Source organism: Podarcis muralis, chromosome 7, assembly GCF_964188315.1.
Source record: "Podarcis muralis chromosome 7, rPodMur119.hap1.1, whole genome shotgun sequence".
NCBI classification, from domain to species: domain Eukaryota; kingdom Metazoa; phylum Chordata; class Lepidosauria; order Squamata; family Lacertidae; genus Podarcis; species Podarcis muralis.
Genome location: NC_135661.1, coordinates 62,527,760 through 62,555,284, shown reverse-complemented (window position 1 = coordinate 62,555,284; position 27,525 = coordinate 62,527,760). Strand labels below are relative to the sequence as shown.

At 47.6% G+C, this 27,525-nt stretch overlaps 1 protein-coding gene and 1 long non-coding RNA gene across 11 annotated transcripts in view; one reads left to right on the top strand and one right to left on the bottom strand.

The window, feature by feature from the left end:
• Positions 1-975: 975 nt before the first annotated feature.
• Positions 976-10,331, bottom strand: LOC114601629 (uncharacterized). Its single transcript, XR_013393696.1, has 2 exons — positions 10,212-10,331; positions 976-2,622 (listed from the first exon to the last, which is right to left on the bottom strand). It is a non-coding gene; the product is annotated as an uncharacterized LOC114601629 (long non-coding RNA).
• A 438-nt stretch (positions 10,332-10,769) lies between these two features.
• The window catches only part of MAP7D1 (MAP7 domain containing 1), a 55,854-nt gene continuing 39,098 nt past the window's right edge, over positions 10,770-27,525 (top strand). For 6 of the 10 annotated variants that reach the window (XM_028738943.2, XM_077931946.1, XM_028738944.2 and 3 more), the window contains exon 1: positions 10,770-11,403. In XM_028738943.2, coding sequence (XP_028594776.2) covers positions 11,340-11,403 — 64 coding nt within the window. In that variant the 5' untranslated portion in view covers positions 10,770-11,339. Of the gene's footprint in view, positions 11,404-11,997; positions 12,017-12,530; positions 12,551-27,525 lie in introns of those variants that run through there. The other 4 variants (XM_028738945.2, XM_028738940.2, XM_028738946.2 and 1 more) reach the window with 3 other exon arrangements.

Genomic DNA, 27,525 nt, shown 5'->3' with positions numbered 1-27,525 from the left:
CCCATCCTCCTCCTTGCTGAGTTCTGCAAGGGCAACAGACTAAGGAGGAGGAAGCTGACAGGCAGTGCCAACCCTTGAGCTGGGTGCAGGTAAGAAGAGAGGCAAGTGGGGGCTGGCTGTGGGCAGACTGTGGGGCAATGCCCCTTTCACCCTAACTGAGCAGCCTCCATTGAGAGGTGGGCCATGTCTCTGCTTTTAGTCTCCCCAGGGAACTGTCCCCCTCCCTCTCTCCTTATCACTCAGCATGCGGATACTCAGCATCCTCATCCAGCCACAACCCCCAGGATTCTTTTGTTGAAGCCATGGCAGTTAAAACAGTGTAAAAAAGTTATCCCCCCCATAAATTGACTGTTGCACATATGAGGCTGCCGTATATGATGCCAGGCCACAGGTCTCGCTGGGGAGCATCAATTCTCAGTCTCTGTTACCTGAGATCCTTTAAGCTGGAGGCAGTGGAGGTTGAACCTGGAATCGTCAGCATAGAAAGCAGGTGCTCTGCCAATGAGCTATGGTGGCTCTTCCCTTCTGCCAGGCATCTGTTTAAAAATGGTGTGCGTCAGAGCACAGTTGACCTATACCATGCCACTTCTTGTGTTTTCTTAGTTCTCCTCTCAACCATCAGCGCTTTGCTAATTTTGTCCAAGGTAATCAAGAGCTTTTGATTGGGTTGGGGCTCATAGCGGTCCCCACTTCTCCCCTTTCTCTTCCACTGTGAAATATCATTGCAATGTGACCGTGAGTCCACCAGGTGGAGGCTTTGCACATGTTTCCACCACCTTCCCACTCATCATGAGGTTATGAGGCTAGCTAGCTGCTCTGCTTTCTGGAGGACCACGTGGCGTATGTTTGTCTAGGAACAATCCTCATCCCTACAATGTCTATGGCCAGTTTCCATCTTCATCTACAAATTCCTTTTGCCTCTGGAGTTCACAGTTGGGAGAGGTGGGAGGCTAAGGGCTCCCCCAGACTGGTGGGCTTTCTTTCTTTCTTTCTTTCTTTCTTTCTTTCTTTCTTTCTTTCTTTCTTTCTTTCTTTCTTGCAGGTGTCATGGATGCAATAGTAGTGGTGGATTTACACTGGACCACCCACACATCATTCACCTTTATTTGTTGTTCTGCGATACTTCCCCAATGTTGCTACGTTATTGCAGTTTGGAGGGGTACTCTTCACTACAGTGCAACAAGTGGGACAGCACACATACCCTGAACATTTGCAGGATGCAGTGATGAGGAAAGAAGCAATATAACTGGCCCAAAACTTTTGTAGGCGCAAACCGTATTGAAAGTGGGAATTGTGTATAACTGCCCAGATACCATCCTGAGTACAAATCATGCAAGCATGCACAATAAAAGGTTTGGCCAGAGGGGCTTTAATTTTACCTATGCAAGAGGGACCAGATTTGGCCTAAATTGCTGACACCTGGCCTAAAAGGTGGTGAACTGGCTTTCCCAGTTCTGATGGTTAAGTGAGGCTGAGGGACCAAGATTTTGCCCAAGTCGGTGACTTAGAGCAGGAATCAAGTCCAGCTACTGTTAGATTGCCTTTTTAGCTGCCCAAATTAAGACCCAAACTGGCTAGAGCACATAAAAAAATTAAGGCAGCAATCTTCTTTAGGCCTTAACTAGGTGATGAAAGATACTGATCCTTGGTAAGAGGGGAATTGGGAGAACTTGAGAGGTTCTCAAATGTTTGGGACAATGTTGACTATTCAAGCCAGCAGATTCATTCATCTTTTTGTTTCACTACGTTGCTGGATTCTTGGGGTCCTTCTCCAAGGAATATTAAAGCATCGTTTGGATCCTCAAAGGGAGAGGGTGAGTAGGAGGGCAACATCCATCTTCAAGCCCAAGAGGTGAAACTACTTCTGCCAATAAATAAATGTTTTGTTCTTTGGACACTGAACCAGCCAAACTGCACAAGCTAGTGAAATGGAGTGCGGAAAAGCAATGATATTTTTAAGGGTGTCCGGGAAGCAGTGTGGAATTCAGTAGGGGGTACCCCCAGACTCCCTTAGTGAGCCAGGGATGACTGATGCATTGCTCCAAAAGGATGGGTTTACTTCTAAGGGCTGATTCCCCTTATCTAAGGTATGCAGGTGTGAGGTAGCTTGGAAGTAGGATCACGCCAGATGCCTTCCTGGAGAGAAACTCTTACGGGAAGAATGATGATGTCACATGAAGGTGTAGCAAGCTACTTGAAAAATGACTGGTGTGTGTGCGTGTGTGTGTTGGCATGTTTTTGTAAAGATTCCTGGGAGGTGAGGTGGATGATGCAACATGCCACATTGCACACACATCAGGTCACCAACGTCAGGGTTAGAGGGCAGGCTTCACTCACACTCTCTCCACAACCAACAGTGGAATTAATGGGAGCCATGTGCTTGTATGCAAGGAAGTGGAATGGGGTGTGCTTTCACAGGGTCACCATTGGGGTGGATGCTGTTGTTGACAAATTTCAGGATCCAGTCTGCCTACCGCCTGCATAGTTACACATTCTGGATTCTGTTCCTTGGAAACAAAGACTACAAGAGAGAGAAGACTTTGTCTCTCTTGTATTGCTGCCAGTCCTCTTCAGGAGTCTTGCAGGAGCCGGAAGCTGCTAAGACCATCTGCTTGAGGGGACCTACAAGATTCAAGAAGCAACCTATTTGAAAGAAGTTCACAGAGGTCCAGGGTCACAAGGGGTCACATATCTGCTACTGTTTTTTGCAGGTCATCCAGTGAGCTTGATGCCTGAGCGGGGATTTGAACTCTTGTCTCCCATGTCCTAGTCCAACTTTCTCACCACTAAACCACACTGGCTTCTCCACTGCTAATGTGTACAAAAATAAATGTGAATTTTCATGCGGTTTAAAACAAACAAACATGAAAGTGCTACAGACGGAGGGGAGATTAATTAAGGTTGCCAATGATAGTTGTTGTTTTTTTTACTGGACCAGCTCCAATGTAATTAACAGCATCCTTCCAGGCAGAAATGTAGCATCCAGCTTTTCCTGGCACAGTAGCAAGAAAGAGATGGGAAAAGCTTGCCCTCATATATTCCTGGCTGCCACAGCTATCATCAACCACTGCCTGTGGTGTGTTGGGATGGTGACTGGAAGTGTAGCCAGTCAGCAGGGTTTATATAATGACCGGAAAATCAATCAATATAGCTTTTCTGTAGATTGAGTTCCTGCCCTGCCTCCTCTCAGAAGCGGTTGCCCTTCTGGGACTTATGGAAAAATCTATGAGTTAATTATGATAGAGCCCCAGGACGTCACGTGAGATGCAAGCTGTTCTTCTCTCACCTCTGAAGTATAGGGACCAGGCAAGGTCAGCCCTGAGATGTGGGCAATGAACATGCTGAGCTTATAGGAACAACTGGGCAGAATTATGTGGGCAGCTGGGTGCTTTGCCCAGAGAAGACCACTGTGCCTTTAAGGATGGCACAGAGGAAAATTACACCGAAAGGGGAATCTCTTGTCACTGCAGGAGTGTGGTGGAGAATATTCTGATGAAATTCTAACTTTGGGGGCTGACATGAAAACTCAAATGTAGTGCCTCAATACATTATTTGAGCAGCAGTTGAACTTCATTTAACACCAGATTAAAAAGCAAACAACAACACCCCCCCAAACACACACTATCTCCAGTATGGAATGATAAGTAATGTTGGCCATGTTGCCAAAAGCTGCACACAAGAAGGAGAAGGCAAGTTAGGGGGATTACACCCCCACCAAGGGTAATCTAGTCCAACCCCTTCAATGCAGGAATCACAGCTAAAGCATCCACAACAGATGGCCATTCAACCTCTGCTTAATAAAAGCCTCCTAGGAAAGAGAGTCCACAACTTCCCAAGGGAAACTGTTTCACTGTTGAACAGCTCTGACCACCAGAAAGTTCTTCCTGATGTTTAGTTGGAATCTGCTTTCTTGCCATTTGAACCAATTGCTCTCTGAAGCAGGAAAAAACAAGCTCTTTCTATCTTCCATGTGACAGCCCTTCAGATATCTGAAGATGGCTATCATTAGTTTTGGTATAATAGGCATGTGCTTCAAGCACATAAAGAGAGTTGTGTGAAAAATCTTTACTGCATTGTGCTTGTACCTAAGGCAGATGGGTTGGCTGAGCTGCGGTGAAAGCTTGGAATGTTTATTTGCTCAGGGAACAAAGCTGTCTGCGGTCCAACTTCTGTGAGGGAAGGGAATCCTGCTGGCATTAAAAACTCACCTAGCAAATGGCTGATGACTGGGAAGAGGTCTAGGGAGGGAATATAATATACACAGGAGGTAAGCAGGTTGAGAAAGAGAACGCAAGGAAAGGAGGATGGGGAAATGATGGAGGAGGCGGGGAACTGAGCTGAGGTCTCAAAAGTAAGATGAGAAATTGGATGCTATGCAGACAGGAAAATGGTTGTGCCGGAAGGGCTGGTGGAGAGACAGGATGGCTACATGTGGGTCAACCTAAACAGTATGTAGTAGCCTAAAAGGCAAGGAGTTGAGGAAACAATAGGTGATGGACATGAAGAGTCAAGGAGGAAGAGAGACTAGAGCAAAGCTAGAAAGCAAGCCTGGGCTCATGAACTATTTCCAGGAAGCAAATGGTCAGGTAAGAGGAAGAGACATGGTGGCTTAGTGGTAGAGCACATGCTTTGCATGCAGAAGGTCCCAAGTTCAACCCCTGGCAATTTCTCCAGGTAGGGGCTGGGAAAGACACTGCCCACTATTGGCTGTGGGCTTCTAAATTGAGTACATTTTGTGATGTTGTGCTTCTCCTCTGGGCTCACAATGGAGCAATCACAATCCTTGCAGTGCAACATGCGGTGCTGAACCCGCCAGCACAAATGGACCACTGGAAAATGCCTTTTGATTTCAGTGGCTGAAATTTTCAGTCTCCCCCAAGTTTGTGCAGGTCTGCCTCATTCATCTCTGCCATGTGCTTCTGGAATAGGCCTGTCTCTCTGACGGGCGAGTCAGGTTTCACCCTGACCTGCTTCCCTGCCTACAACATTCTCCTGGCGCTGAGTCAGGCAGGCAGACGGGGCTGGATAGAGTTTCGCAGGAAACCTTTGCCTCTTATGCAGGGATGCACTGATGGAGGAGAAGTGGAATCAGGGTAAGCTGGCCACAATTCAGAGTGCAGCCACAATTACGTGGTAGACAGAAATTCAATAGGTTCAGACAGAAAGATGCTGTTAATGGCATGAGTTCCAGGTCTGGGACTTTTGCCTCTTGTGTAGGTCCCCCCCCCCTATTTAAAGCACAGAAGCCCAGCAAAAACAAAGGGCGAGGTAATACAGAAAAACTTAGCATCTGAACAGCCTCTGCTCAGAACTTTCTGTTTCAGGAGTTCCTGTGCTCAGATAAACAAGCTGGGCACTTTGCCATCCTACCTTCAAAACATGGATGGGTGGAGGATGGATCTCACGTGGATTAGGTTGCCACATTTTATTGGCCTTGCCTCTGGGCCTTTAACAGGAGCTTGATGCACACACATACACTAAGCTTCAGTTGCTTAAATTTCTGTGTGTCAGCTTGCTGTTGAAGGCGCAGGAGTACAGCCAATACAAAAAAAAGTGACAATTCCTGCCCCTTGTGCATTGCCAGAGAGCTCCTTGAAGTTGCAGTTCTCCATCCTGAAAGCCACGGAGACTCAAGTGGGAGGAGTGAACCACTGCCAGTTAGGAAAAGGTCACCTGCACACCTGCACAGAAGGCAGCAGCTGCTATTCCTGGTGGCAGATGCAATGGCACAGGTGGTGCTAGGGACGAAAGCTCTCTAAGGAAGAAGCAGGAATGAAGTGTGAATCGGGAGATGATTTCAGAAAGAAGGTCTGGTTTAGAGATCTGTGATGTGGAAGAGTTGCTTTCAAACCCACTAAAGAGTCACCTTCCCTTCTGGGCAAATTCCTGGGGGCCGTGTTCCCAGGGTGGGCAGGGCCAGAGGGAAATGTGGGCAGAGCAGCAAACATGAATTTTACTTTTGTACAGTAGGCTAGTTTCTCTCCGGGCTCCCGCATCCCTCTCTGCCCACCATCCAAACAAGCAAGAACCATTGTCAGAATTGAAGAAAACATTCCAGCCAGGCATAATCCCTTAAGGAGGATGCAAAGTAAGTGAGTTGCTGGGGAGGGTGTGTGGCCTGGAGGACCCCATTTGGCCTTTGGGCCTGACTCTCCTCACCCCTGCTTTAACTGCGTCCTGACACACTGACACAGAATAATAGAACTGGGGAGTTGGAAGGGACCACGAGGATCATCTAGCCCACCCCCTGCAATGCAGGAATCTTGTGCCCAACACAGAAGCAGGCAAGCCTTCCTGCATCACTGCACCTCCCTGGCAGGGAAAGTATCAACAGCTAAATGTTTGCAGCTGTTCAGCTGCTGTTCAAAGACACAGGGCCAGTTAAAAACCCAGGCAATTCTAGGAACACTGGAGTTTGGCCTTGCTGCTGGGAACAGCTCATAGAGGGATTCCTGACCCTTGAGCATACTGGCTGGGGCTCATGGGAGCTGGAGTCCAACAACTGGAAGGCACCACACTGGCTGCTCCACCTAAAGCCCCATTTAACACCCTCACCTATTGAGCCGCACCTGAAGTTGGTGTGTGTCATGCAAATGACGTGGTGTCCCTTCCTCTCTCTCTCTGCTGCAGATAATAGGAAACTCCTTGAGTGTGCCAACTCATCGGTGCCCAGCCATTCCTTTTATCTGAATCATGCTCAAGCACCTACGCTTCCAGAGAGCAGGGATCAGGAAACCTGCCTGGCTAGTGTGTTTGGGAAAGATCCAGCTGGATGTGCTTGTTGCTCAGTGGCAAGCTTCTACAGTGGGAATTAGGCACTTTAAAGAAAGTCTTATTTTGCCCTGAGCTCTCGAGGGCAGAAGACACACCACTTTCTTCCAGCAGAGCTTCAGCACATCAGCACAAAGGTGCCTGACCTTATTCTCATGCTGGGGAGAGTGTGCTTCCTGCAGACCATCCCTCCAGTCTCCTCTGCCCCACACGTATTATCCAACCCCTTTAATCCCATCCCAGAGGCGTTGTCCCCAGATAGCTTCCTCCTCCTCCTCAGTTACACAGGGCCTGGTACTAAACTGCCCAGATTGGATTTTGAATCGCACTCCAGGAAGATCAATTTCTCCCTTGTGTGTTTCTGCCTCTCTGTTGCTAATGCTCTTCCATTGCCATGTCCTACAGGCAGGCCCCTGCATACAATCATGGAATGGGAAGGAATCCCCACAGTTTTCCAATCCTCCTCCTGGCCCCAACGTAGGACCTCTTCAGCAGATGTCTTTCCATTCGTCGCTGCCCCCCCCCCCCGCCTCTGCCTTAACCACAGCCTCCTCTTGCCAGCTTATTTAGCTACTGTACTCCTCTGTAACTGGACACGAATCTATTATTTTTATAGTCTGAAGCAGGCGTAGACAAACTCAGCCCTCCAGATGTTTTGGGACTACAACTCCCATCATCCCTAGCTGACAGGACCAGTGGATTTGTAACTGGCTGACTGACCGAACCCAAAGGGTGCTCATCAATGGTTCCTCTTCATCCTGGAGAAGAGTGACTAGTGGGGTGCCACAGGGTTCTGTCTTGGGCCCGGTCTTATTCAACATCTTTATCAACGACTTGGATGATGGACTCAAGGGCATCCTGATCAAATTTGCAGATGACACCAAACTGGGAGGGGTGGCTAACACCCCAGAGGACAGGATCACACTTCAAAACGACCTTGACAGATTAGAGAACTGGGCCAAAACAAACAAGATGAACTTTAACAGGGAGAAATGTAAAGTATTGCACTTGGGCAAAAAAAATGAGAGGCACAAATACAAGATGGGGGACACCTGGCTTGAGAGCAGTACACGTGAAACGGATCTAGGAGTCTTGGTTGACCACAAACTTGACATGAGCCAACAGTGTGACGCAGCAGCTAAAAAAGCCAATGCAATTCTGGGCTGCATCAATAGGAGTATAGCATCTAGATCAAGGGAAGTAATAGTGCCACTGTATTCTGCTCTGGTCAGACCTCACCTGGAGTACTGTGTCCAGTTCTGGGCACCACAGTTCAAGCAGGACACTGACAAACTGGAACGTGTCCAGAGGAGGGCAACCAAAATGGTCAAAGGCCTGGAAACGATGCCTTATGAGGAACGGCTAAGGGAGCTGAGCATGTTTAGCCTGGAGAAGAGGAGGTTAAGGGGTGATATGATAGCCATGTTCAAATATATAAAAGGATGTCATATAGAGGAGGGAGAAAGGTTGTTTTCTGCTGCTCCAGAGAAGCGGACATGGAACAATGGATCCAAACTACAAGAAAGAAGATTCCACCTAAACATTAGGAAGAACTTCCTGACAGTAAGAGCTGTTCGACAGTGGAATTTGCTGCCAAAGGAGTGTGGTGGAGTCTCCTTCTTTGGAGGTCTTTAAGCAGAGGCTTGACAACCATATGTCAGGAGTGCTCTGATGGTGTTTCCTGCTTGGCAGGGGGTTGGACTCGATGGCCCTTGTGGTCTATTCCAACTCTATGATTCTATGATCTGGAGGGCCGAGTTTGCCTATGCCTGGTCTTAAGGCAGGGAAGGAGGAATATTAAAGACTTACTCAAATTTCTGGGCACAGTCTGCACCGGGGATGGAATGTAAGGGTGTTCTCCTGTTCCTATACTTCAGGTCTGTGGAAACTAGGACTCTCCAGATATTTGTGGACTACAACTCCCATCAGCCCCTTTGGGTCCCTTCCAACTCTACAGTTCTATGTGGACTGCTCACGCTGCCTGAGCGGATGAGCATCCTGGAGGGCCACAGGTTCCCGTCTTGCTTTTCTCAAAACAGCCTCAGACTGGGTGAGGGAGAGAATTGCTGTGGCAGCCAGGGATGCATCTATTCATGACTACTGCCATGTTTCAATGGTATTGATAGGAACCCAGCTGCCTCAGTCAGGAGACATTTGCAATATCTATCTGCAGATCTCAGGACTGAAACTGGGACCTTCTGCATACAAAGGAAGTGCTCTGCCATTGACCTACTGCCCTCCCTGTAGTTCATATGCGGCAGTGGAAGTGCTGGTCACATCCACACCATGCATTTAAAGCATAGTGTTTCTTTGTCACAGACCTACAGCACCCTTACTCTTAAAGTGGCACAAGAGACCTTTAAATGGCTGGTGCAGATGTGATCTCCGCCTCCCCGTTTGACTAATGCTACCAACACAAAATTATACCCAGTGATGGTGCATTTAGCTAATGTTAGATTCTGGACTTAATGGTCTTAGGGGTGCGGGCGGGGCTTTTTAGATGGCAATGTGCACTACTATCACTTCAAAATGTAGGAAAGCCAACCCTGGTGCATCTGGAGGTCTTCCTGCACATTCTGCTGAGTGGGACCCTGGATTTCTTGACCACATCCTGCGATGATTTCACTGCTAATTATTATGCTCACTAATCCTGAAGAACTGCCACACCCCAGTTCTATATGCACGGGAATCCCTACAGCATCTCTAAAATGTACTAAAAACAAGTGGTGGGAGTGTTAAGGAGTATAGTTTCGTTACAATTCACTAACTGCACTTTACAAGTTTGTTATTTATTTTTATTTTATCTAATCTAAGGTAGATATAAAGGCAAAGGGTGCTACTTTTCCAGAAGGGTCAGGTGCAAATTAAGGGGAACAGCAATTTATTTGGAAAGCTAGTTCAATTCTGAACTAAAAGCACACTCTGCACATGCTCATGGCTCCTGTTCATTCGTTTTCTTTATGTGGCTGCCATCAGTGAAAAATAATAACATGTATAAGAAAAGTAATAAAAATGTGAAACGACGTATTCTTGATACTGTAGAACGTGCATACTTTCCTTACCCACTGGTTATACAAGTTATGCTGGTTGAATCTGTATTTTGCTACACTGAAAGCTAATAAAAATATGGGGGTGTTATGTGGCTGGTAAAATTTGGTGTCCCAACAAATCTGGAGAGATCCCGTGTTCACTAATTCCCTTGTTAAAAGCAAAGAAACAAAACAAACAATTATTTTCTCAAATGACACTAGGCCTTTGAACAGTGTTTGGATGGATCATGTCCATCACAGACACTTTCCTTTGGATAATGTTTAAAAGGAAAATGCTTCCCTCTGGGGAAGACAACTCTGCATATGCTTTGAAGCACCTGGCTCGAAGTGGTCGGGCTTTTTGTCCCCCCCCCGTAATTTTTTAACACAACAGCTGACAGCTCTACTCACCAGATCAGGATGAGGAGAGCATGACAAATTGATGGGGTGGTGGTGGTGCACACGCGGTCAGGCCCAGCTGTGGCACTGAAGACCCACGGCTGGGAGTCCTCACAAGAACAGTTAAAGACTTTTCTGTTATGACGGGTAAAGGAAGTGAAGTGGTGAGTGCCGCCCCCCACATCTGCCTTGGAAATTCCCCCAAACAGGCTTCATCTTACATCCTCTCTCTTCTCTCCCCCCACCAACTTTTCCCTCTTTTGCTAAATGAGTCACCCTTTCAGAGTCTCAACATGTTCACGGCCGCGACCAAGAGGAAGAAGCAAAGAGGGGTGCGTACGTTTGGCAATCTGGGCTTCCCAAAGCTCCTCTTTTAGTTTCGGTGTCCAAGGGCTTTGAAACGTTGTCCAAATAATTTCGGCTCCCCAACTGTATGTGTCTTTATACTCTAGTCGGGCTGAAGTGAGCATGACGTGAGTGTAAAACAAGGCTGCCACCCCTCCCTTCTGTCTCCCTGGTCATGGTAGCTCCCAGCTTCAGAGGCCAGACTAGGCAGGGACTGTACAATAGTTGGAACTCTCTTTGCAATATCAGCTGCTGCTGTTGCTGCAACTGGACAAGGGGGGGGGACGGGGTTGATTTATGCTGGTGGTGTTTTTAAATATATATTTTAATATATATATAGCCCTTGATTTGCTTTCAGTCTCCCTGGCTGCAAAATATTGCCCCCCCCCCCCGCTTTCAAATTCCAGCAGCACTGAGGGATTTTTTTATTTGAAGGAGGGGGGGCTTCCTCCCCAATATTGTTGCATTCGGAGAAGATAATTTTATGAGTCTATTTGCGGGAAGCAAGTTTGTTGGATATTCTCTCTCCACCCTCCACACGCCCGGAAACTGTGGTGGAAGCTGGAATCATCTTGAAGAAGGAGGAGGAGGCGGAGGAGGAATGAAAAAAAGAGGAAGGGCTTGATTTATTTTTGTTTCTAATAGGATTATATGTTTTATTTCTGCTTTACTTTAGAAATTAGAGGATCGGGAGGGAGGGATTAATAAGAACCCGGAGAGAAAGACAAGGTGGGGGAGGGAAATCACACCCATCCTATCCATCACCTCCTCAAAAAAAAAACCACAGAAGCCACCATGGAGAAGAAGGAAGAGGCAGCAAAGGCCTTTTCGGTGAAGCAACAGCCGGATGATATCCGAGGTAAATATTTGCTCTGCTAAGAAGTCATTTTTAGAGGATGATGTTGCAAATTGTTGAAAGGGCGGCGGAGCGGGGCGGGGGCAGAGGAGGAAAGAGACAACAGACTTTGAATCTGTGTCCGGATTTCCACCCAGATCTGCGAGTGGGCACAGATAAGGGGGTCCGGGGGTGTCTGTTTGCTGCAGCAAGTTGTAGAACATTCGTTCTCTTAATTGTTCTCCCCCCTTTCCAAAAACATGAACTCATCGCCTGGCTATTTTGTCTGTGCGGCTGGCTGTGCCTGATGGACATTTGCTACAGGGGCCTTTTGGGGAGGGGGGAGTCGGGGGTGCTGGATGGATGTGAAGAAGGATACAGTATTGATTCTTTAACTAGGATTCCGTATCCCCCATGCAGGGAAGGGAGCATTTTGGGAGGGGGGCCGGTTGGAGGCCACGTTGCTGTGATATTGAGGCAGGGGGTGCCCGGCCTTCCACAGGTCACTGATGTGGGGTTTATAAATAACCCTCTGTCCGAAGCCCTACCCAACCCCGGATTGGCATTCCTCCCGACAGCTGCCTTTGGGAGGCGACCAAGCCCTCGAGGAGACCACCTGCCCCTTTCTTCTGACTTTGTGAGTGGGGGAGGTCAACCCCTGGTTGCTGTTGAGAAAAAAAGAAAAGCCGATCCAAGTTCAAACTAGCCGAATTTGAAGGTGTCCAGGGCCAGGACCTGGGGGGTGGCCACGGAAAGGGCTCCGCCGTGGGCCTAGTTCTGCTCTTGCTTGTGCGACTGGGGTTTTTCTGAGAGGGTGGACTCGGGAGGGAAGGGGGGCAGGGCCCAGCCCCACAATGGATTGAACTTCCCTGCCGCTTGGAGGGAAAAGTTGGGGGCTGGCTCTCCAATTAAAGGGTCATTTTTTTGTCCCTGGGGAACATTTTGAGATGGAACTCTTGGTCCTCTGCCAGTGAAGTTTGTCGGAATCTCAGCATCTTGCCAGTTTTATGTGTGTGCAGTCAAACAGAGAGAGATAATCTTTGCCATTTTCCCGCTAGACACCAGCAAGGGCAACATCCTGTCTCTGTTGTACAGCCTGGAAATTTTTGCCGGCACACATGTGGGTGGGCTGTGTTGGCTAGAACTTGGACAGGACGTTTTGTGTGCTTGTGTGAGTATGTGTTTGCTTCATTTGTAGAGAATTTGCTTTCTGGGTTTCTTTTTGGAGTTCTGCTTTGTTTTTTGTTTTTTTGTCCAGAACTCTTTAAAGGCCTGCTTTCTGAAATCATCTGCAGCTTGGGGCTTAAAGTTCCTTTGAAAACTTCAGGGCTTGGCCATTTCCTTTGTCCTCGGTTTCGGAGACAGGCTTTAGAAGATGACAGCAAATAAGCAGAGTCCAGTGTTAAGGATCTCACGAATCAATAGGTTCGCCTTGCAACTTACTTTGAACTGCTAAGGTTTGAAGTTCTTGGCTATGCCTTATGTCAGAAGCTTGTGGGGCTACTAATATCTCCCACCCCCCGGGATGGAAAATTGAGCTAAAGTGGAACCATCTCTTTTCGACTGGCAAACTTTGGTTTTGTTCTCTGAACGTTGGGAAAGTGAGATTGTTACTTTGGTGTAGTTACGCAGTGGGTAATCTTGCCAAATGAAATGTAGGCTGGAAGTAAGGAGGGGGTTGTTCAGAAGGGCATGTAATTGGCAAATGCTGGGTTAAGTAGGGAGGGGTGTGGCTGCCTTCTGAGGCCTCTATAGCATGGCTGGGACCTGGCCAGATGAAGCAGTGTCTGTGAGTTGTCTTATTTTGGGTTTTGCTGACTCCTGCCAAGTAACTGGTGACTTGAGTGCAAGGAAGAAACAACCGAAAAGAAAGAGGAGTGCCAAAGCCATAGGGATATGGGGAACTTCCTATCATCACTCACTGCCAGTGATGGCATTGACTGTGTTGTAGGCAGCGAGTGGTTACTGGAAAGCACCGGAGGTTTTACATGGGGAAGTAGGAAGGCCTGGGTAAGAGAAGGTGTTTAGGTTTTGGGGCTGGGGTAGCCCAGAGGTGATGCAGAAAGAGACAAAGGCACAGGGAATTACCTGATACTGAGTCAGACCATTGGTTTATTTAGCTCAGTATTATTGTCTACATTGACTGGCAGTGGCTTCCCAAGGTTTCAGGCGGGGTTCTCTCTTGGTCCTCCCTGGAGATGCCAGAGATTTGACCTGGGACCTTCTGCATGCAAAGATGATGCTATGAGAATGCAGATGTGTGGAAATCAATTTGAACAAAATCCCAGTTTTTGGATCTAGGCCAACAGGCTTGACTGGATGAGGTTGGATTCATTTTTAATTTTTTTTTAGGTTTGGAAAGGCCTGGCCCAAATTTTCAGGCTTCTAAAGTGTGTACTTGGGGAGAAGCAATGGGAAGTAGCTCCCTATTTCTGAGGTATGGAGGTGGAAGAAGCCACTCCCACCCCCCAAGTTGCTACTTCTCATAGAAACCTCACAGGGGATCTGGAGCCAGACTTAACTGCACACTGTGGGATTTAAAATGTCTGGAAACATGCAGGCAAAGGCTGGAATATGAACAGCATAAAGGCCACAAGGAAATGTGGCCTGGTGGTGCTTCCCCCCTCCCTTCCCCCTCTCCTAAGAGGCTGCTTGACAGGAGGCCCCCTTGGTGCTAATTTGATTCTCTCTCAAGTGCCTGGAGATCATTTCCATGCCCTTGGAGAGACCTCTCAGTCGTTTGCACCATTCCAAGCTATGGGGCAGGCGAGCTCTGTGTTGCTGTATTCTGGGCTTGAATTGTGTGCATGTGTGTGGGCCATGCAGGATCTTGCCCCTATAGTATGACTTGTAGTTGTCTTAAGCAATGTGGGCTGTGTGTTGGTGATGGATGGTATATATGAAGGGAAGCTCATAGCCTCCAATATCCTGCAGCGTGATCATGGGGTCATGCTTGTTGACATGTTGAGGATAACACTTTCCTCTGCCTGCTCCTTACGTTGTTTCCTATGCAGCAGCTTATCCTCCATGGATCTGAAAGCCAAGGCAGTGCTTAAAGATAGGATAGAAAACCATAATTGCCCTACAGTAGGTTTTCAACAGTTCAGAGGATCTCAGCATCTATAGTGTATGAAATGGAGGATTTTGTACCACGTCCGCATGATGCATTTTAATGTTTGTGCGCAGGATTCTCTGTGCATGTGCACTAGGGATGACATAGCTCAGTGGTAGAGCTTCTGCTTTGCACGGAGACGGTCCCAGGTTCAATCCCTGGCATCTTCAGGTACTATTGGGAAAAACTCCAGTAGAACTGTTGCCAAGTCATTGCAGACAATACTGCTGTGGTTCAACCATAGAGCATATGCTTTATATACCAAAGGTCCCAAGTTCTGGCCCCAGCATCTGAACCTCTGTCTGAAACCATGGAAAGCTGCCACTAGATCAGGGGTGGTGAACTACCGGTATTTTCAGCCTGAGGACCACATTCTCTCCTGGGCTACCTTCTGGGTGCCACATGTGAGCCCAGAGGCAAAAAATGGATGGAACAGATAATGTGTTTCCCAAACTTAGGCCTCTCCAGCTATTTTGGAACTACAATTCCCATCATCCCTGACCACTGGTGCTGCTAGCTAGGGGTGATGGGAGTTGTAGTCCAAAACAGCTGGAGAAATACTGATGTAAATGTCACAAACCCCTCTCAATTCTCCATCTATGCATTCAAAGACATTTCAGCTAGGCAGAAACGCTCCAGCAGGGCTGATGAGGCACGTGACCTTTGGGAGAATTTTGAGGGCCAGATGGAGAGACCTGAAGGGCCACATTTGCCCCCTAGATCTGAGGTTCCCCATCCCTGGTGCAGACAATACTGAGCTAGGTGAAACTGTGGCCTGGCAGAGTCTGTATTAGGTTGATAGGTTCCCCCCCCCCCTCCCTCTCTCCCTCTCCCTCTCTCTGCCTCTTCCAAACTAGATGAGATGCCATTAACAGAACTATCAATTGCACGGATGACTTTTAAAAAAGTAAGCAGCAAACATTGAGCTGGGGGTGAAATCTAATCTGGACTTCAGCAGGGGCCAAAGGGTTAAAGCCCCCACCCCATCCCACAACTGAGCTTCAATCAGGATCGGGACCCCACAGCTGCAATGTGCTCGCAGGCCATTTGTGAAATTGCTTGTTGGCATAGCATCTCATCTGTGTTGCTGCTTATCAGTTCCCCCTATTTTGTGTGAGCTGTGGCTCCAGCCCCTTATGCAGCCGCAAATCATGGTTGACATTGCCTGTTTTAATGTGTTAATACTTTCAAAACTGAATTGTTTATCTGGAATGTTGTATGATGTTTTGAATTGATCTCACCTCCCTTGACAAGTCGGCCTGGGTGATTTTTTCATGCTTCACATTTTTAGCTCAGTGCTCAAGGTAGACAACCAGCCTTTGCTCTAGTCTCAGCCTGGCCAAAACCTTATTGATCCCCCTCGCCATATTAGAAGATTAGAAAAAGTAAATACAAGGTGAACAGAGATTGCTGGTGGGGGATGGGGAGACTGAAATGTGGGATAAGACATTTCCCACGATAGGCTTCCCTGCATAAAGCAGGGGTGGAGAACCTGTGGCCCTCCAGGTGTTCTTGGACTGTATCTGCGGTCACCCATTCTGACTGAGACTGATGGGAGCTGGAGTCCACCCCCATCTGGAGGGCCACAGGCTTCCCACCCATCTACCCACCTCTGCAGTAAGATATCCAGTGGAAAAGACTATTCCACAGGCCTGAGGTTAATTCTTGTGGGCCTCTTGGTTGGGGCTTGTATTCAGCAGCACCCCAGCCAAATAGGTGCTCTATTCCCACCCTACCCCAGCTGAAGCAACTCATTTATTGCTCCTTGATTTCCAGCCCAGGGCTGGAGTCATATGGTGGTGTGTATGTGCAAGGATTAGAACTGCCGAAGATGCTCCATTACTGATCTAAAGCCCTTCCTCCAGCCTAGCAATATGTTCCCACCTGTAGCCTTGTGCACTACAAACCATCCATCCAGACCTTCCATTAGATTAGGGAGTAAGGAAGTTGTATTAGGTAGAGTCATACCATTGGTCCACCTTACTCTGCCAGTAACTGATGTCTGTGTGGAAGGACTTTGAGTTCAGGCCATTTCTGGTGCTCAAAATAGCTTCCCCGGGCTCAGAATTCTTGAACGCTGAATGTTTGTTTTTTGCAGCTGGCTCCAGTATGTGGATCTCAGGATTCTAGTAAGAAACACACAGAGCGGTCTCCACAAGCCTGAACATCAGAAGAGCTTTTCTGCTGGGTCAGGCCAAATCCTAGCCTAGCATCCTGCTCCTGCAGTGACCAAACTGATGCCAATGGGCAACTCACAAAGAGAACCCGGAAGCAAAAGCTCTCTCCCCACCTGTGATACCTAGCAATTGGAAGTCTAAGGCAGTGGAGGTAGAACATGACCATTGATATCCTTACCCTCTGTGCATTTTTCTGGTCCTCTTCTGAATCCACCCAAGCTGCATATGTCCCCCTGCAGTACTGGGGTAGATGGAGCAATAGCCTGACCAGATATGTGGCAGCTTCCTAAGCTACAAACAGGAGACGGCTTTGGAGTATTGCTGAGCGGTCCTGGTCACTGCAGTCCCACCAACCCCAACCCTTTTTTGCTGCTGTTCTGCAATCATTCTGGTAGGGAACAAGTGACCAGGCCCCAAATGTACACTCAGCGTGATCGTTGAATAATCAAGAGTTTGCCCTGAGGCTGGCTTTGCGTCTGCTTCATGAGCTCCACCCAGCAGCTCTGGTTAGAAAAGACATGGCTAAGCTTGGCTTGGTGGCCCCTTGTGTGGGATGGAGGATTGAAAAGGAGATGAACAAGCCCCTCCCACCTGGCAGTCCCTCTTGCAGAGATGGCTGAGTCACCCCTAACCCGAGATTGCTGCGTCAGATGGTTGAATTAATGAATTAATTGATCAAACTTTCTTTTGTCAAGCAACCAAAGCTCTGTGTTAGCTCTCCTAGCTGCCTGTTTCTCAGGCAGATGAAAAATTCAGAGCCTTCCATTGTTTAGAATGAAGCAGGACATTCCTTTCCTTTCCTGTTTCGATGATCTCCAGATGGGGGAGGCTCAGGCAGTTGTGGAATCTGTGCGCAGTGCGCAGGGTATGCCTAGGCAGCCAAGCAGTGTTCCGGGGGAAGCCATTGCAAGGAAGCACCAAAGCAGGGGAAGGGCCACAGCTCAGTGGCAAAGTACTTTCTGTGCACGCAAGAGGTCTCAGATTCAGTCTCGGGCATCTCCAGGTAGGGCTGTGAAAGATTCTGGTAGAAGTGCTTTGAGAGAAAGGAGCTATTTAGTGGCCTGGTTCACACAGCACTGAACTATGGTTTGTTTCACTTGACTGTGGTTTGTTTAAACGTGCAAACCCGGCTCAGTAGACTAACTATGGCTTGTTTCCTGCCAACAAATCATGCCGTGAAATGTTGGCTTGCAAACTGCAGCTTGTTTTAACTATCGTTTAGTGTACGACTGAACCCAAGTGGCACCTTAACTATGGTCTCTTTGGCGACCCCTCTCCAGAGGTGCTTCAGGCTGCAGAGGCATGTGACAAGAGCTGATGGAAAACAAGCTAAGCGGAGGAATAAGCCATGGATTCTTTGGTCATCTGTGAGGTGGCTTGGCATTTGTTGAACAAACCCATGGTTAAAACAAACCATTGCCTTATGTGTGAATGCAGCCAGTGTATGACTTGACTTGCTTGACATTGCCTAATACATCTAACTATTTGGTCTGCAGGCCTTTTTCTGAGCACCTCTGAAGCCCAGTTGGGGACACGTTGGATCTGGTGGAGGCTGGGAGTAAGGGACTCATCCACAAAGCCCCACTGTATTTCGGAGGTGCTCAGAAAGCAGTGAGATTCTCATTGCTTTCTAAATAGTTCTAAAGCTCAGTGCAGCCATGGGGACGAGCCTTCTTCCCAGCTCTACCCTCCAGTTCAAAGGACGGGGTTGCCACTGGCAACTTTGTGTGCATGTTTGTGGAGCCCCTGTTCCAACATGATTCTGTGCACAAAGTGCTTTCCCCTTCCCTCAGCCACCATTTGCGCTTTGGGGATCGTGGCTGGATTTCTGCAAGACAGGGCACAGATGCTGGGTGGTCCTGTGACAATTGCCTATACCCCAGATTTTTCTGAGCGGTGTGTGCATGTGTAGGCACCCTATAGCAGCCCCTGCTGTCGTTTTCCAGGGTGTTCTTCTAAATCTGCCCAACCCTTTCCCATAGCCAAGAAGTAGCAGGTGCCCTGGCACTGCGTTCCCTGGGCTCCCTATGTCTTTCAGTTTGGATAAAGCTGCACCGTGACGGAGCACTTGTGATTGGGAGTGACGGGCCTTGCAGGGCATCTCAGGTTCCCTGGCTGGCTTTCCTTCATGTATATTTTAACCCAAGTGTAAGCCAACGCCTGGCTCCCACCCCAGAGCCAAACACAGCCCCTTAGTCCCTGCCAAGCCACAGGTACAGAATGGCTCCAGCCCTCCGCTATCTTTTCTTGATGTCTCTCCAGGGTATATGTGTGCGCACATATAGAAAAGCGCACTCCATGTGCGCACATAGGCCATCCACCCACAAAGGATGCTTCAGCGGCCTGGCAATTTCAGACGCAGCTTGAGTTTTGTACAGGGTTCCCTCAGGGATTTCTCCCTTTCTTAAAACCCCTCTCTTCTAAGTTTATTTTCTTCGAAGCAATCTACATTCTCTTTCACTCTGCAAAAAGAGTTATTTTGACTGCTTATGTGCAGAGAGGTGCTGTCATCTGGAAACATGCTTTTCCTTATGCTTTTGCCATGGACCGGAAATCTTGGGGGAGGGAGACATCCTCTCACCCCCCACCACCAGCAAATAACACTACACCTCTGAGCCAGCTGATCTAAAGGTGATTTGCAGAAGTTGGTTTGGGACAGACAAACAAAAAAGTCTTTTCTTTCACACAGTGACTTCATGTATGAAACTCCCTACTACTCTTCAGGTGAGGCAATGGCCACTCGCTGCCATGGCTGGAGGAAAAGTAAATCAACGCAGCAGCCGAGTCAAAGGCTTAACTTTCGTGTTTCCTGCAAAAGGACCCATGTTTAATCCCAGCATTTCCAGGAAGGCTGGGAAACGAGCACCACTTCCTGAAACCCCAGAGAGCTTCTGCCATTCAGTGTTCACCAGGAAATGGGTCACCTCCAGATGTTGGACTACAACTCCCACCAAACCTGACTGTTGGTCATGCTGCCTGGGGCTGATGGGAGTTGGAGTCCTGCAAAACTGGAAGGCTACAGTTTCCCCATCCCTGGCATAGATAGTACTGTACTAAGTTAGATGAACTAACAGTCTGACTTGGGGAAGGGCTATAGCTCAGTGGCAGAGCACATGCCTTGCATCCAAAAGGTCCCTGGTTCAATCCCTGGCACCTCCACTTAGGTCAGGGAAAGACTCCTGTCTGAAACTCTGGAGAGCTGCTGCCAGTTAGTGCTGATGTTCTGACTTGCTGTAATGCAGCTTCCAAATCTTTGTGGTCAGAGGCAGTATACCTCTGATTAAAAGAAGCTGGGAAGGCCATCATCTTTATAGTGTGTTAGTGAGTTTCCAGAGGCTGGGTGATGTTGGAAGCAAGATGTTGGACTTAGACAGACTCCGGTCTGATCCAGCAGTTCTGTTCCTTGAGATCTTGTAGGTTGATAAATCCTCCATTTGCCCCTTCATGCCAGATAGGACTGGCAAACTTAATTCCTCGGACAGATGACTTCTTCAGGCTTGCTAGATCGTTTGGCTGAGATTAAGAGTAATAATTCCTTGTGCTCAAATTCATTGGGGTCCTTGAGGGGTTTAAAACAACGAATCCTTTCCCCATATGTGACAGGAGAAAATAGCAATTGGTGTTAAGAAAATCTGAACTCTCTTCAATGCTTCTTGTTATTTTTGTATTGCGTTTTGCCTTGTGGTCATTTATCAATGAGAAAAGCAGATGTTACTTTTTAACATCTATTCTCTCTCTTTGGTGCACTTGACTCTTTTCAGCCTTTGGGACACCCAACCTTTTTTACCCTGCTTTGCAAAACCAGGAAAGAAAATGTTGATCCTTTTTGACTAGGGCTGCCATTTCAATTTTCACTCTGGTTCTGCCAAACACTGAAGCTTTATGGCGTAAGGGAAAAGAAAATTCTTTAATGGTTAAACTTTACATTGCTGTTTTCAGCTATGAACTATCCCAAATAGGTAAAATGATGCATGGCTTGGTTTTTGTTTTTTTTTTTTAAAGAAAAGAATATCACCATACAGACTTTTATAATAACCTATATCCCACTCTTGTAATTACGTAAGCTCTAGCCTGGTAAGCCACACATGACATGGGATTCCACTACATGTGAGGGAGTGAGCTGGCGGGGGAAGACTAGAGAACACTGACCATCCCCTGTACACAGCGTAGAAACCAAGGTGTTGTGGGAGGGACAGAACTCTCTGCTCCATCTCTGCCAGCTTGCAGCAGACTAGTAATTTATTTATTTATTTATTCATTCATTTATTTTTGCCTGCTGGTAAATTTTGTCAGCTTATTTGCAAGGCTATTCTATCCTGTTTCTGAACTTGGCCAATCTGCAGATGGATACTGGAAAATGGAAACTAGGGGATCAGGAGCTCATACCGACATACATTGTTCTCCCCACCCCAGCCCTGCAAGGTGGGTTAAGATGAGCTTGGTGGCTGAATTGGGATTTGAACTGTGGTCTTCCAGCACTCTAACCACAACACCACACTAACTCTCACCTCACCACACTTACAGGCAAATAGATGACTGGGGGGAATAACTTTTGATTTTCTCCCCCAGGGCTAGTCAATATGGGGGCCCTCCAGATGTTGACAGTCTAATTAATACTTCCACCACCAGCCATGCTAGCTGTGGCTGACAGCAGCTGTAGCTGAACAATGTCTGGAGGGCACTGTGTTGGATACCTGTGTTCTAGCCCCTGGTTCTCCACGTGGCTCCTGCTTGCTTACTTCTGCTTACGACTCCTTCCTATCCCTTCAGTAAAAATGAGAACCAGAGCTGAGTACACACCCTACAAACCTACAGTTCCCAGCACCTTTAACAAACTTCAGTAGTCAGGATTCTTTTTCTTTTTGCTGGGCTGGCACGTGCTCTAAATATGTGGTGCGTATGCAGCCCAAGGCAGGGTGAGCATTAAGAAGAAGAAGAAGAGTTTGGATTTGATATCCCGCTTTATCACTACCTGAAGGAGTCTCAAAGCAGGTAACATTCTCCTTTTCCTTCCTCCCCCACAACAAACACTCTGAGGTGAGTGGTGCTGAGAGACTTCAGAGAAGTGTGACTAGCCCAAGGTCACCCAGCAGCTGCATGTGGAGGAGCGGAGATGTGAACCCGGTTCACCAGATTATGAGTCTACCACTCTTAACCACTACACCACACTGGCTCTTTGTGGCATACTGGGCAATGTGGGGGAAATGGCTGACCTCGCTCCCCAGTGGTCCCTTTTAACCTGTCCTGTCTGAGCATCTGGTTTGTTGACACCCCTTCCACCTGGGTTTTCTTCCTTTCCCTCCTGTGTTATATACACAGGAACATATCCTTGCACTTCAGATTGGCTTCATTTATCACATTTATATCCCACCTTCCCTCCAAAGAGCTCAAGGTGGCAGGCATCATTCTCTTCCTCCCCATCTTAGCCTCACCACAACCCTTATGTGGTAGGTTTGGCTAAGAGGCAATGACTGCCCAAGGGCAACCAGTGAATTTCACTGCTGAGCAGGGATTTGAACCTGGGTCTCCCAGCTCCTAGTCCCAACATTCCTACCACCAGCTGTCATTTGCTTTATTTGACCACATCAGGTTTGGTTGCTAGTGTGGGGCTGACTTTAGCCCTCTTGCCACATTACTCATTTGTAGGTAATATCCTTGCTGATGGCGGAGTGAGGATGTGTTTTTTCACCCACACTATGGTTAGGTCTGCTTCTCATAAGAACTATGCATTGTGCAGAGGCATTCAAAGGTGTGAATATGTATATGTAAGGGACACCTGTGTCCACTCTGTGGATGTTGTACCAAAGGGTGGTGGTTATTCCGGGTTTCTTAATCCAGTTTAAAAATGTGATGATGTGCCTCTGACAGGACTCCTGTCACGTACAAGGCAAAGCCTGGTTCATACACTCATGTTAATTTCTTGTTGATTGCAGCCTCAAGAGATCATTGGCTTTTGTGAATGCTCTATAGTGGATCAAACACAATGAGCAAACCTCCCCCGCAGCCTTGCGTCACAACAAACACCAATATGTTTCTCAATAGGGTCAGCTCACACGTTAACCTACTAGTCCTCAAGGTTGTGGGGCATTAGGAGAGCACATTGTTGTGAGCTTTAAATGCATTGAAGGCCAACCTGCTCTCTAGAATCCAGTTTGATCAGGATAGCTTTGCAAATATATCCACAAAAGTGACATCAGTCATTTTCCAACAACCAAATATCCCCCCTGATCATGAGATCTACATAGTGAAATGCTGATTCAGGGTGTGGTCAGTGACAGCAGAGCCGGGGAGTTGCTTCCTGAATCTTGGAAACAATTGCTTTGATTTTTCTTGCTTTGGCCTCTCCCAAACTGGAAGAAAGCCCCAGGAAACCCATTTCCTGATTACCTTCTGGCTAGCTGATCCTAGATTGACACTGATATGACATCCCTGCCCCCAGCCCCCAAGGTACAGGGGTTCTTTCCCCTTGCCCTCCTGTCTTTGCACAAGGCCATACATCCCAGGGAACAGCCCTGCCACAGCTTGTATGCCCAGAGAGACTGCACGCCTCATTAAACACACAGACACACAAATACTTCCTGCAGATTAACTCGCAAGTGTACCTTTTCACACCTGGCTGGGAACACCTGTCATTGTGATCAAGCAGCCATACCTTAAGGGAGGGCACTAAGCTTTGCTAAAGGTAACCAGCCAGCCTTATAGTTCCTGATTTGCACTGTTGGATGCAGCATCAGTGCTCCCTCTTTCCCCAGTTCGAATCTTGCCTTAACAAATTCAGCCTATGTTTAGAGAGTGTGTGACTTCGGCAGACATAGGTTCCTTACTAATTAATGGGAATGTTTAGAGCGGTATCTACAGGTTGTGGTCAAACTCACTTTTATTCAGCTCACACCCATTGAAATTCAGTCATGGCCATTTGTTTCAATGGGTCTTTCCAATCAAAGTTGAACCCTGTATACACCTTTTTTCTGACTGGTGGGCTAGGGTTGTTTAAAGGTTTTCTCCACCCACTGCAATTTCCTTTCCCCAACCAGCTTTCTCACAGCTGGATTTATGTCTCATATGCATTGCAGGAGGCAGGGGAAACTTCCAGGAAGTTTGCAGTAGGAAAAGCAGCAGGGAGAGGAAGGGTTAAGCACCTTCTGGCCAGCTGCATTTCCCCCTAAAAATGACCCTTTGCAAAGTCACAGTATTCAGGAAACACAGAGAGGAGAGTAACCTGTCATTTTTTTCTCTTCCGATAAGTTTGAAATGTTGAAAGAATAAAGCTGGCCTCCCTTGCAGGGTTGGTGACATGTTCTCTTCACACAAACCCCTTCTTCAGCTCTGCCATTCGTAGCTGGGCAGAGCATTTTTCACTCTTGTTTACCACCTTGTCCCTCACCCAGCTGCACACCTAGGCAAGGGCATTTGGTTCAGGGCCCTACCTTGTGGCAGAAAGGATGGGAGCTCAGGAAAGCCTTTGGACGGGGTTGCTAAATTGGTCTACTTGGCAGAGAAGGCAGAAACTTAGGGTGGGGGAGGCTTAAATGGACAAGGTTTGTTTTGTCTGGACACATGAAGGCAGGGCCTGATAGCATGTATTGCTTGAATGCTGGGAAACTTGTTATCAGGATCCTTGAGGAGAATTGAGTCTCTGGGGCCACCTAAGAGGCACGGGAGAGAGCCACAGATTCACAAAGTCATTTTAGACCAGTGTTTCCCGAACTTGGGTCTCCAGCTGTTTTTGGACTACAACTCCCATCATCCATGGCTAGCTGGCTAACTGATCATTTGCACACTAGGCTAGCCTTTCACACACTCAAATCCCTCTCTATCCTCCAACCAGGCAAGCAACAGGCTTCAAAGACATATTCTAGCCAGGCAAAAAACACTCAAGGAAGTGAGGGGTGTGGCTGGGGAGAGTCCCAAGGGCCAGATAGGAAGGTCAGAAACACCACATTTCTCCCCTGGGCCTGAGACTCCCCACCACTGGTCTAAGTCAGTTGTTCCGCAGTTGTCTCCACTTCATGCTGTGGACAGCTAACCCAATTCTCCCTTTCAGGGTGTAACGGAGACTGAAGGATGTTTTATCAGGCTATTTCTGTCCTGCAGGAAAGGAATGGCTCCTTCAGAACAGTCCAAGTACAGTTACATTTGTTTCCCAACAACCTGGGAACCGTCTCGCTCTGTTTTCTAGTTGCAAACTAAAATTGGACTGAGCACAAACTCTCTCATGGGAAGTGCAAACTTGATATTCTTGAGGCTTTTCCAGAGTAATGGCGGTTGCTGGGGCCTTTGAACTGCTTGAATTCAGCCCACTGGAAAAGTGCTGCATTTTAAGTGATATGAAAGTCTTGCCCAGCAGTGTTTGATCTGCGATGTTTCATTCACACATGTGAGCCTGTTGCTGAGCAGGGACTTGTGAACAGGCCATAAGAACAGAGCATAAAACAGGGGAACACAGAAAGCCTACCAGATAAGGGTTCTTTGCATTGAGTGGCAGCTCTCCAGGGTTTGGGGCATCAGGCCTTTCCCAGCCCTATCTAGAGATGCCAGGGATTGAACTCTGGTGACGTCTGGGGTGGAAAATCACAATAGTAGTCTATCAGAGCCTGTCTTGGGAAGATTTAAAAACAGCTAATCTGGTCTGTGTGCCAAAGGTGGGGTTTGCACCGCTTGACATTTCTTCCAGTCTAGCACCTTCAAGGCCCTGTCTGTAGACGCATATGGCAAAGTTGGCAAGCTGGTGTCAAGGGCATGGTAATGTTAGCAAGCTCAGCTTGAAATGTGCATTTAAAGACCCCCTTCCTCCTTTTCTGATCTTTTCTTCTTTTGGTTTTGTCTGTCTCTCCCCCTCCTCTTAACAACTATGTGGCTGAATGCACCATCAAGATTGCCTCTCCATTCCTGGACAGGGATAGTCCGATGGTTGTAGTCCATGCATTGATAACTTCAAGGCTGGATTACTGTCATTCGCTTTATGCAGGGCTGCGCTTGAGCCTGGTTTGGAAGCTCCAGCTGGTGCAGAATGCAGCAGCCAGATTGCTAGTGGTCGACAACATGTGACACAATTGTTAAAGCATCTGCACTGCATCTACTACAAAGCCAGGTTCAAGGCAGTGTTGGAAACTCAGATATATGTATTAGCTAAATGTCAAATGACACCTTAAACCTAGGTTACGGTCACCACAACAGAATGTCTAGGCGTCTTTTTTGTTGTGGAATTTGTTATAATTGTTATTATTATTATTATTATTATTATTATTATTATTATTGTTGTTGTTGTTGTTGTTGTTCATCTCATTTCTATACTGCTTTATATTTTAAAGGGGAAAAACCTCAAAGCGGTTTAGAGCATATTAAAACATCAAAATAAAGCAATCCAGAATAAAATGAATTCAAGCTTTGGGGAAAATATTTCAGATCCTTCTTTAAGTGACATTTTGCTTTCTGCATATCTATTTACCTACTTAATTGATATAGCTGCCCCATAGCAGTACTTAGAAAGCCAGTATGGTGTAGTGCAGGCATCCCCAAACTCGGCCCTCCAGATGTTTTGGGACTACAGTTCCCATCATCCCTGACCACTGGTCCTGTTAGCTAGGGATGATGGGAGTTGTAGCTCCAAAACATCTGGAGGGCCGAGCCTGGGGGTGCCTGGTGTAGTGGTTAGAGTGTTGGACTGTGACCTGGGAGATCATGGTTCAAATCCCCACTCAGTCATGAAGCTCACTGAGTGACCTCAGGCCAGTCACAGCCTCTCAACCTACCACACAGGTTGATTGTGGGGATTAACTGAGGGTGGGGGTAAACCATGTACGCCTTGGAGAAATATGTGGAAAGAAATGCAATAAATTAACCTTTTCTGCTTACCTGCTTAAGAAAGCTGGAGGGGCCAGCCAGTTGGAGATGTTAGTTGTCAACCTGGCATCCAGAGATCTCCATGTGGTTGCAGTTGGACATGCACCAGTCGCAAAACGCACCTGGTGCCTGCCTAATTTCTAACACTGGTTCAGTGGTGTTCTTGTATTAATTTACAAAGCGATGAGCAACTTAAGTGCTGGGTGCTTAAGCTCTGTCCCTGATAATCATCTGATGGAATGTCGCTGGAATGTTCCCGGAGTTGGGGAGGCGCATGGAACTGTGCCTTTAAGTGTCACCGCCCAATCCTGTGGAATATTCTGCCAACAGAGAGTCAGCAGGCACCTCCTGTTTCAACTTCTGTGCCTGCTGAAAACTTTTCTATTCCGTCAGACTTATGCAGGCAGTTCAGAATACATTTTCCCACAACAGTTAGCTCCTTCCTTTTTTTAAAAAACCCCCCCACAAAAACCTTTCTTTATATGGTTTTATGTGCAGTTGTTGTGGACTGCTTTGATCTTCTCTGTATGAATTAGCGGTGTGCAAATACTTTTATGAATAAAGAAGACAGTAAGCTAAGAAAGTCGGCTTCTAGTCAAGCTTCTGTCTTGCTGAGTGGCACAATGCACTTCCCTTGTGCAAGCCCAGCTTCCAGCGAACGGGAGTTGCATCAGAATGCAGGCATCCTCTGGCACTGTGCCTCTTCCCTTCAAAGCAGCTAGCATGGGAGACGCTTTCTTGTGGCTTGCATCCGGGCACACCTCTTGCATCTCTTTTCTGGAAGCACCCATCCTGGCTCCATTAGTGCAGCAGGGTGAGGTGCAGCAATGGAAAGGATCTCCCTGGACGCACAGCAGAATCCAGCCCCGCTAAGCCTTCTTGAAAGCACCCATCCATTTGCCCCCCATGTGCCTCTGTGGGCTGGAGCCAAGGGGGCAGGGCAGGGACTGCCTGCTCTTGCAGCTGTGGCTTTGCGAACCCCATACTTAAGCTGTCCGAGGCTCCCTTCAGTGA